The sequence below is a fragment of the Girardinichthys multiradiatus genome, chromosome 9 (assembly GCF_021462225.1).
Source record: "Girardinichthys multiradiatus isolate DD_20200921_A chromosome 9, DD_fGirMul_XY1, whole genome shotgun sequence".
NCBI lineage: Eukaryota > Metazoa > Chordata > Actinopteri > Cyprinodontiformes > Goodeidae > Girardinichthys > Girardinichthys multiradiatus.
The window spans coordinates 11,821,609-11,832,528 of NC_061802.1; the positions used below are offsets into that span (position 1 = coordinate 11,821,609).

Below are 10,920 nucleotides of genomic sequence, written 5' to 3' on the forward strand. Positions count from 1 at the left end.
GAATTTATCGTCCGCAGCAGAGGTGACTTGGTCTTCCTTTCCTGGGGCGGACCTCATGTGAGCCAGTTTCTTTGTAGCGCTTGATGGTTTATGCGACTGCACTTGGGGACATTTCAAAGTTTTCCCAATTGTTCGGACTGACTGACCTTCATTTCTTAAAGTAATGATGGCCACTCGTTTTTCTTTACTTAGCTGCTTTTTTCTTGCCATAATACAAATTCTAACAGTCTATTCAGTAACTATCAGCTGTGTACTGTATCCACCTCCTGCACAACACAACTGATGGTCCCAACCCCATTTAATTTCTCTTTGGGATTAATAAAGTATTTTTGAATTGAATTTATAAGGCTTGAAATCCCACCTATTAAACCTGACAGGACACACCTGTGAAGTGAAAACCATTTCAGGTGACTACCTCTTGAAGCTCATCAACAAAATGCTAAGAGTGTGCGGAGCAGTAATCAAAGCAAAAGGTGGCTACTTTGAAGAACCTAGAATATAAGACATATTTTCAGTTTTTTCACACTTTTTTGTTCAGTATATAATTCCACATGTGTTAATTCATAGTTTTGATGCCTTCAGTATGATGCTACAATATTCATAGTCATGAAAATAAAGAAAACTCTGAGTGAGAAGGTGTGTCCAAACTTTTGGTCTGTACTGTACATACATACATACACACACACACATGTACATATACACACACACACAAACACACACGCACTCGTACTCGTCGTCTTCCGTTTATCCGGGTCCGGGTCGCAGGGGCAGCAGACTCAGCAGAGACGCCCAGACGTCCCTCTCCCAAGACACCTCCTCCAGCTCCTCCGGGGGGAGACAAGGCGTTCCGAGGCCAGCCGAGAGACATAGTCCCTCAAGCATGTCCTGGGCCGTCCCCTGGGCCTCCTCCCGGTGGGACGTGCCTGGAACACCTCCCGAGGAAGGCGTCCAGGAGGCATCCGATATAGATGCCCGAGCCACCTCAACTGGCTCCTCTCGATGTGGAGGAGCAGCGGCTCTACTCCGAGCCCCTCCCGGATGGCCGAGCTCCTCACCCTATCTCTAAGGGAGTGCCCGGCCACCCTACGGAGGAAGCTCATTTCAGTCGCTTGTATCCTGGATCTCGTTCTTTTGGTCATGACCCAAAGTTCATGGCCATAGGTGAGGGTAGGAACGTAGACCGACCGGTAAATTGAGAGCTTCGCTTTTCGGCTCAGCTCTCTTCACCACAACGGACCGGCTCAGTGTCCCCATTACTGCAGCAGCCGCACCGATCCGTCTGTCGATCTCCCGCTCCATTCTTCCCTCATTCGTGAACAAGAGCTTGAGATACTTGAACTCCTCCACTTGAGGCAGGAACTCCCCTGCCACCCTTTTCCGGTCGGGTACCATGGCCTCTGACTTGGAGGAGCTGATCTTCAACCCAGCCGGTTCACACTCGGCTGCGAACCGCCCCAGAGCATGCTGTAGGTCTTGGCTAGAGGGGGCCAGCAGGACCATGTCATCTGCAAAAAGAAGAGACGAGGTCCACTGGTCGCCAAACCAGACGCCCTCTGGCCCTTGGCCCTCGACCGTCTAGAAATCCTGTCCATAAAAGTTATGAACAGGACCGGTGACAAAGGGCAGCCCTGCCGAAATCCAACATGCACCGGGAGCAGGTCCGACTTAGTGCCGGCAATGCGGACCAAACTCCTGCTCTGCTTGTACAGGGACCGGATGGCCCCTAATAAAGGGCCCCCAATTCCATATTCCTGGAGCACCCCCCACAGGGCATCACGAGGGACACAGGGTGTCCTGGTGCCAAGTGCACTGATGGACGCCCTTATGTTTGAACATGGTGTTCATTATGGACAATCCGTGACTAGCACAGAAGTCCAATAACAAAGCACCACTCGGATTCGGATCGGGGAGGCCACTCCTCCCGATCACGCCTCTCCAGGTGTCACTGTCGTTTCCCACGTGGGCATTGAAGTCCCTCAGCAGAATAATGGCACTATCCAGCACCCCCGACAGGGACACCAAGAAGGCCAGGTACTCTGCACTACCACTCGGCCCGTAGGCCGAAACAACAGTCGGAGACCTGTCCCCAACCCGAAGGCGCAAGGATGCGACCCTCTCATCCACTGGGGTAAACCCCAACACGAGACAGCTGAGCTGGGGGGCAACAAGCAAACCCACCCCAGCCCGCCGCCTCTCCCCGCAGGCCACTCCAGGGTAGAAGAGAGTCCAGCCCCTCCCGAGGAGATGGGTTCCAGAGCCCACGCTAGTCGATATCTCTCGACCTCCCGCACAAGCTCAGGCTCCTTCCCCCCCAGCGAGGTGACATTCCACGTCCCTAGAGCCAGCCTAAGCATCCGGGGATTGGGCCGCTGAGGTCTCTACCTTCGTCCACCGCCCACTCCTCTTTTGGTGGGATGGCCTCGCGTCTCTCGTTCGGGCTTGGCCCGGGCCGGGACCCGCGAGGAGCAATCCGGCCACCAGGCGGTCTCCGGTGAGTCCCAACCCTAGGCCTGGCTCCAGGATGGGACCCCGGCTCCGCCGTACCAGGCGACGTCACGTGCCTCGATCTACTAGTCCTCATGAAGGATTCTTGAACTGCTCTTTGTCTGACCTGTCACCTAGAGCCTGTTTGCCATGGGAGACCCTACCAGGGGCATTTAACCCGAAGACAACATAGCCTCTAGGATCATTCGAGCACTCAAACCCCTCCACCACGTTAAGGTGGCGGTTCAAGGAGGGGTATATATATATATGCAAAAAGAGAGGCGTGATCGGAGGAATGGCCTCCCCTGATCTGAATCGGTGAGTGGTGTTTCGTTTTTGGACTTCTGTGCTAGTCACGGATTGTCCATAATGAACACCATGTTCAAGCATATGGGTTTCCATCAGTGCACTTGGCACCAGGACACCGTAGGCAGGAGGTCAATGATTGAGTTTGTTGTCGTATCATCAGACCTTCGGCCAGATGTTTTGGACACTCGGGTGAAGAGAGGGGCTGAGCTGTCCACTGATCACGACCTGGTGGTGAGTTGGATCCGCTGAAAGAGGAGAAAGCCGGACAGACTTGGCAGACCCAAATGCATAGTGAGGGTCTGCCGGGAACGTCTGGCAGAACCCTCGGCCAGGGATGTATTCAACTCCCCCATCCGGGAGAGCTTTGACCAGATTCCGGGGGATGTTGGAGACATAGAGTCCGAGTGGACCATGTTCTCCGCATCTATTGTTGATGCTGATCCCCGTAGCTGCGGCCGTCAGGTCCGCGGTGCTTGTCCCCAAACCTGGTGGTGGACACCGGCAGTAAGTGACGCTGTCAAGCTGAAGAAGGAGTCCTATCGGCTGTGAGGGTGTGTTCCAACTACAGGGGGATCACACTCCTCAGCCTCCCTGGTAATGCCTACACCAGGGTATTGGAGAGGAGAGTCCGGCTGATAGTTGAACCCCGGCTTCAGGAGGAGCAGTGTGGAACACTGGGCCAGCTCTATACCCTCTACAGGGGTACTCGAGGGTTCATGGGAGTTTGCCCAACCGGTCCACATGTGTTTTGTGGACCTGGAGAAGGCATTCAACTGTGTCCATCGTGGTCCCCTGTGGGGGTTGTTCCAGGAGTATGGAATCGGGGGCCCTTTATTAGGGGCCATCCGGTCTCTGTACAAGCGCAGCAGGAGTTTGGTCCGCATTGCTGGTATTCTGTCCGAACAGCATACAAATCAGATTGGCATACCTTGCATTAATGCGCATGCGTGCGCATGATTCCCCTTGTTACTTCGAGCCGTCAAGTCAGCATACAGACAAGAAAAACGGTAAGCACATGATGTTTATGATTATATTTTAATATAATTTTAGGGCTTCGTTGTTTGAATTTTACGACGGAGTACTAGGCCTTGCTAAGATATATAGATATATATATATCTATATATATATATATGATAGTCGTAACATTACGAGAATAAAGTTGTAAAATTTCGACAATAAAGTTGTAAAATTTTGAGAATAATGCCATAATATTACAAGATCAAAGAAGTAGCCTACTTTAATGTAAACTCTTAAGAGAAACAGCAGTCTTCACCCCGAGTTAAAATGCTCCGCTTAGGCTGCAGTTTGGGTGAGCATGGTTGATTACTCTATCGAAGCCTTCGTCTTATTAAAACGACTTTTTTTGTCTCAAAATATCATGACTTTACTGTCATATTATTACGACTTTATTCTCGTAATATCATGACTTTATGTTCCTAGTATTACGACTTTATTTTCGTAATGTTACGACTTTATAATCCTAATTTTAAAAAAAGGTCTTAGTATGGCCCTAATACTCCATTGTAGATTTGCTTTTTTCCAGGGGTGTGGATTTAAATGCATGTTTTGCCTGTACTGTTATTTCAAGAAAGCAGGAACTGTCAGATACATAAGTGAAGTTTCAAAGCATAACTGATATTGAGGACATAGTCAACGTTTAAACCAAAATACAGCCGATAACACTAAGTGTATGCTGGTCTGACAGGTAACTTTACAAATCAGGATGCCATACAGCTGATAACATCAAGTGTATGTTGGTCTGACAGGGCCTGCTTGTTAGACAGATATAGCTGTCGGTTTGTGGTACGCGTATGTCGATCTGACAATGTATGCTGACTGGACAGAACACTGGCACTAAGTCAGACATGTTCCCGGTGCATGTTGGAGTCCGGCAGGGCTGCCCTTTGTCACCGGTCCTGTTCATAACTTTTATGGACAGGATTTCTAGGCGCAGCAAAGGGCCGGAGGGGGTCTGGTTTGGTGACCAATTGACTTCATCTCTCATCTTTTTGCGGATGACGTGGTCCTGGTGCCCCCCCTAGCCAAGACCTACAGTATGCACTGGGGTGGTTTGCAGCCAAGTGTGAACCGGCTGGGATGAAGATCAGCTCCTCCAAGACCGAGGCCATGGTTCTCGACCGGAAAAGGGTGGCTTGTCCCCTTCAGGTTGGAGGGGAGTTCCTGCCTCAAGTGGAGGAGTTTAAGTATCTCAGGGTCTTGTTCACGAGTGAGGGAAGAATGGAGCAGGTGTTGGACAGACCGGATCCGTGCGGCTGCCGCAGTAATGGGGGCACTGTGCCGGTCCGTTGTGGGGAAGAGAGAGCTGAGCCGAAAAGCGAAGCTCTCAATTTACCGGTCGGTCTACGTTCCTACCCTCACCTATGGCCATGAACTTTGGGTCATGACCGAAAGAACAAGATCCCGGAGACAAGCGGCTGAAATGAGCTTCCTCCGGAGGGTTGCCGGGCACTCCCTTAGAGATAGGGTGAGGAGCTCGGCCATCCGGGAGGGGCTCGGAGTAGAGCCGCTGCTCCTCCACATTGAGAGGAGCCAGTTGAGGTGGCTCGGGCATTGGATGCCTCCTGGACGCCTTCCTCGGGAGGTGTTCCAGGCATGTCCCACCGGGAGGAGGCCCAGGGGACGGCCCAGGACACGCTGGAGGGACTATGTCTCTCGGCTGGCCTGGGAACGCCTTGGGCTCCCCCCAGAGGAGCTGGAGGAGGTGTCTGGGGAGAGGGACGTCTGGGTGTCTCTGCTAAGTCTGCTGCCCCCGCGACCCGGTCCTGGATAAAGCGGAAGACGACGAGTACGAGTATACACACACACAAACATCTATACACATCCATCCATCCATGGGAAAGAAATTACTTAAATTCACTTTCTAAAATAAATCAGCTTTCAACCTATAAATAAAACAAAGACTGATGTAAACTTTATGTTAACTTCAAGTCATACCTGGGAGAGCAGATTTCGCAGCTGTGCCCTCAGATGGGCAGGGAGGGCAGGAGGAAGGCGACCTCTTCTTGAGAGAACTGTAAAAGGAGGCCGGTGATAGTAACAAGTAGGAGCAAATTTCTTGACCTTGTCAGACTTAGATGTCCGCTGCCTGGCCACTAGCTCTTCAATGTTCTGGGTTTTCCCATCACTCACAGCTGTTAGGCAAGAGACAACAATGGGTTAGGAAGAAATAAATAAAAGTTTACCTCATTTACATGGTACTGTAGCTGTACAAAAGAATGACCTACCCTTTAAATATAAACTACCATCTTGACTGTAGTTAACAGAAACAACATCTGGCATCTCCTGAATCATATCCATAACATTCCTGAAGCCCAAAGGTTTCAGGGGCATTGGATGTCCCACCACTGTAACATAGTCTCGTCTGAGCTGATCAGGATCCAAGGCCAGCTTAGATGAAGTGAGTATTGAGCGAACGTCCTTCTTTAGTTTCGCCAAAAGTTCCTCTTGGTTCATGATGTCTGCTTGAATCTGAATAAGACCAAAGAAAGATAAGTACAAGTCAGCGTGTGCTAGTCCATTCAGCATACGGCATGTTTCCGTGGGAAATTAACACAAGTCTTTCTACATGATATTCTAGAATTGTGCCGCTCAAGGTGGCAGCTGGTTGAAGTGGCTGTTACTTTTTATTCTGATTAATTTTTATTAAGAAATCAAATTCCTCTTGTGGTGGATAAAACTACATTATTCGGGCTATTATGGACTCTGGTATCGGATGCTGTGCAGTTGGAAGGATTTTTGCTTTTTTTTACTATTAGACATTTGTTATGATGCATCACCATGGCAACGGGGCTGATTTTTGTTTTTACAACCAGGAGCAGCTGATTAATATCTCAAAAGCTGAAATAATACTTCAACTACAACCCCAAATCTCTGATCAGTTAAAAAAAAGGCGCCGTGGATGAAGAGCAGGAGGAAAGAGAAGAGAGAGAAGGAGGAAGTCAAACCATCTCTTCCATCGATCCTGATGGGCAATGTGAGAAAGTTGAATGAACTCCAAGCCCTACGAAGGACCCAGCCAGAGTATCTGGAATGCAGTATTATGAGTTTCACTGAGACATGGCTGCAGAATCATCTCGCTGACTCCAGCGTCTCTCTGCCAGGCTTTCTGACCATACCAGCAGACAGAGATTTAAAGAGGAGCGGCAAACGCAAAGGAGGTGGACGGACAGTACTTGTAAACAACAGATGGTGTAATCCAGGACATTTTACTGTGAAGTGCTGCAGTCCAGATATTGAACTGTTAGCAGTAAGTTTTCGTCCATATTATTATATTATTTATATTATTGAATTGAATTTACCCAGAGAGTTCACCAGTGTTATTTTGGCAACAGTTTACATTCCACCTTTAGCTGTTGCCGACACTGCATGTGCCATCAGCTTGGTTATTGCTTAGCTATAGACACAACACCGCAATGTGTTTGTGGCAATATCTGGTGATTTTAACCATGCTTCACTTTCTGCTACACTTCCAACGTTTCAACAGTTTGTCTGCTGCTCTACCAGAGAAAACAAAACGTTGGATTTATTTTATTCAAATTTCAAGGACTCATACATGTCTAAAGCAAGACCTCCTCTAGGGAAATAAAATCACAATTTCTTTTTCTATGCTAAAAATATAAGCCCCTTGTTCAGAGGCATCCTGTAATAAATAGAACTGTGAGAAGACGGTCACAGGAAGCTGAAGAAGCCCTGCGAGGTTGTTTTGAGGCTACAGACTGGGACGCACTGGGCCAGCCACATGGAGAGAATATCAATGCCATGGCTGAGTGTGTTGCGTACTATATAAACTTCTGTGTGGATAACATCATCCCCATCAGAACTGTGAGATGCTTCCCCAATAACAAACCCTGGATCATCAGTGACCTGAAGGACCTTCTTAACAAGAAAAAAGAGCCTTCAGAGAGGGAGACAGTATTATGAGTATACAGAAGCAACTTAAAGTCAAGATAAAGAGACAGCAAGGAGGTGTACAAGAAGAAGCTGGAGAGCAAGCTCCAGCAAAACAATATCAGAGATGTGTGATCAGGGATGAAGATCACAGGCTTCAAGCAGAAAGAAGATCAGACCAATGGATGTCTGGACAGAACCAATGAAATAAACCCATTCTTAACATTCTTCTCCTACTCACAGCCAAACAGACATCCCACCCTCCTTTGACCCACAGCTTTCCTGTCGCACCTCAAAAGTTTTATCTTCCACCTCAGCCATGGACCTTTCTGCTTCAACATGTTTTCTTTCAACCAAATCAGAAGATGCTGATGATCGCTATGCCTCCACATTCCACCGGCATTTCTCAGTCAGGGGAAGAGACAACCGGAGAGACTGAACCAGAATAAGGCTGCAGGTCCACATTGTGTTAGCCCTAGAGTCCTGAAGGCCTGTGCAGGGCATCTTTGTGGTATTCTGCACCACCTCTTCAACCTTAGCCTTTCCTAGAAGAATGTCCCAGTGTTGTGGAAGACCTCCTGTCTTGTTCCGGTACCAAAGAAAACTCACGCATCAGTCCTCAATGAACCAAACCCACTGTCACCTGGACAAAGCCAGCAGCACTGTGAGAATCGTGTTCTTTGATTTCTTCAGTGCATTTAACACAATTCAACCTGATTAGCTTTGTCAGAAACTCCAGAAGGCTCAGGTGGAGGCCTCTATAATCTCCTGGATCAAAGACTACCTGACCAACAGACCACAGTTTGTGAGACTGAAGGGTTGTGAGTCTTACCAGGTAGTCAGCAGCACATGAGAACTACAGGGGACTGTACTCTCACCATTCCTTTTCACTTTGTACACCTCAGACTTCCAGTACAAGACAGACTCATGTCATCTGCAGAAACATTCAGATGATTCTGCAGTTGTGGGGTGCAACAGAAATGGACAAGAACCTGAGTACAGGGAGCTGGTGGACCGCTTTGTGGCATGGTGTGGAAACAATTATCTCATCTTGAACGTCAATAAAACAAATGAGATGATTGTAGATTTTAAGAGAAAAAGGAATAGGTCAGACACTATTTCCATCTTGGGAGAAGAAGTGGAGGTGATGGTGGAGTATAAATACCTCGGTGTTCACCTGGACAACAGACTAGAGTGGAGATGCAACTGTGAAGCCGTCTACAAGAAGGGACAGAGCAGACTGTACTTCTTGAGGAAGCTTAGGTCCTTTGGTGTTTGCAGCAAGATGCTGCATATCTTCTATAAGTCTGTTGTGGAAAGTGTGATCTCTTCTGCCATCATCTGCTGGGGAAGCAGCATCAGAGCCAGGGACTTAAAAAAGCTCAACAAGCTGATAAAGATGGCTGGCTCTGTTCTGGGGACTCCTCTGGAACCTCTGGAGATCATTGTGGAAAGACGGATTCTTCATAAAATGAAGAACATTATGGAGAACCCTGAGCATCCTCTTTATGAGACTGTCCTACAACAACAGAGTGTCTTCAGTCAGAGGCTTCTTCAGATCTGCTGTAAGACGGAGCGCTACAGGAGATCCTTCCTGCCCACAGCCATCAGCATCTACAACGGCTCTTTGAGGAAACCTTCATAATATGAGCTATAACAACATTTAATTTCCCTTTGGGATTAATAAAGTATTTTTGAATTGAACTTTGAATTGAATACACACATGCATACATATACACACACACACACAATAAAAAAATGTTTACTTAAAAAAGTTAAGCACTTTTGACTTGACTTCGGTCGTTTTCGTTTCAGCTCGGCTAATAACGTCAGTGCTGGCCGCCATTTTTCTTTAGCGTGTTAGCTACACTAAAATTCAGTCAACAACATGCCCGACAATTATACGCTTGTTTTTCAACTTAATTCTTAATTGTGAATTAAAACTTTATCTCGGCAAACAGTGACGTTTGTGAAAAAGTACCCTGGAGCTCGCAGTGATCAGGAAAGGTTCAAGGCTGAAAGTTGCCTACCTTGTTTGCTAGGTTTAGCCCCCACCTTTCAGAAGACAAAAGTTAGTCGTTACTCCTCTTTCCAAAACCAACTTGGAGGATAAAATGTATCAAAAACAAATAGCACGCTTACCTAAAGTCCTTAATATGCTTGCCACGTCTCTAACCACGTCAGAGCTTTCCCTATGGCTTAATCATCTCTCCACAAATGTTGTTTCAAGCAGACCACGTCGTTAAACCTGTGAAAATACCCAACAAGAGAGAAAAAAGAAATTGTTTGTTGTTATTTGTTGTCAGTGGTTTGCTTGTATACAGTCACTTTTGAATTTAAAAGAAAAATAAATGCTTCACGCTGTTACCGTGGATATTTAACTGCACTGACTCCCACGGAGTTGGAATATCTTCACTCACACCCAACTAACAAAATGACATAACTTAGCGACACAGAACCAACAAAGATAAATAAAGTTGTGAATAAAAAGGATTCAAATAAATCACTAATAATAATATTCATAATTATTCAGATTTATACCTCCACCTACAAACTCGGTTTCATAAAACAAGAGCGTATCCGAACATTGGCTCTGCACCATTTAAAAGCCGGCGAAAAGAGCGGCGCGCCGGTTTGGCGGAGTTTCCACCTGAAACAGGGATCTTAAGTTTGCAAGGGCTGTCGAGATAGAAATGTCTTGAATAAATGAATGACACAAGACAGTCTTTACTCAATGAATGCGGGCTGTGCGCCAATCTATGTCACTCTACCAGTGATTTAATTGGCATAGCTGAACATAGGTATTTTGGACCACTTTCACAGATTCTTGCTGATTTGACAGTGATATGTGTGGATTTTTCGTAATATAAATCGATCTACTTTAACTCAAAACAAATATAAATGAACAAAAACAGATATTTTCCTGTGTGTCTCTGCCGATGATCGCACCCATGGAGTTTTTGTCACAGCCTGTAAGGACAGACAAGGATGGATAACATCACAGATACATTCAATCCCTTGATTATGCTAACTGATTCTATTAATTGTTCAGCTTTCTCAGAATTTTATCCTGCAGTTAAAAATAATCGATACACTGATGTGGAAAGTAACAGATTGCATTTACCCACCATACTGTTAAACTACTTCTGTGTATGTCCTCTTTTTTAGATTGTTTCTTAAGGTGAGAGAGTCTGTTGATTGTTGTGCAATCTGCAAATC

At 46.9% G+C, this 10,920-nt stretch overlaps 1 protein-coding gene across 7 annotated transcripts in view; it reads right to left on the reverse strand.

Moving 5' to 3' along the window:
• Positions 1-10,298, reverse strand: part of tdrd5 (tudor domain containing 5) — a 29,346-nt gene extending 19,048 nt beyond the window's left edge. For 2 of the 7 annotated variants that reach the window (XM_047374108.1, XM_047374109.1), the window contains exons 1-4: positions 10,070-10,144; positions 9,844-9,949; positions 6,039-6,282; positions 5,749-5,945 (exon numbers count right to left, since the gene is read on the reverse strand). In XM_047374108.1, the coding sequence (XP_047230064.1) occupies positions 5,749-5,945; positions 6,039-6,267 (426 nt within the window). In that variant the 5' untranslated portion in view covers positions 6,268-6,282; positions 9,844-9,949; positions 10,070-10,144. Of the gene's footprint in view, positions 1-5,748; positions 5,946-6,038; positions 6,283-9,731; positions 9,757-9,843; positions 9,999-10,069; positions 10,155-10,242 lie in introns of those variants that run through there. The other 5 variants (XM_047374103.1, XM_047374106.1, XM_047374107.1 and 2 more) reach the window with 5 other exon arrangements.
• Positions 10,299-10,920: the final 622 nt, after the last annotated feature.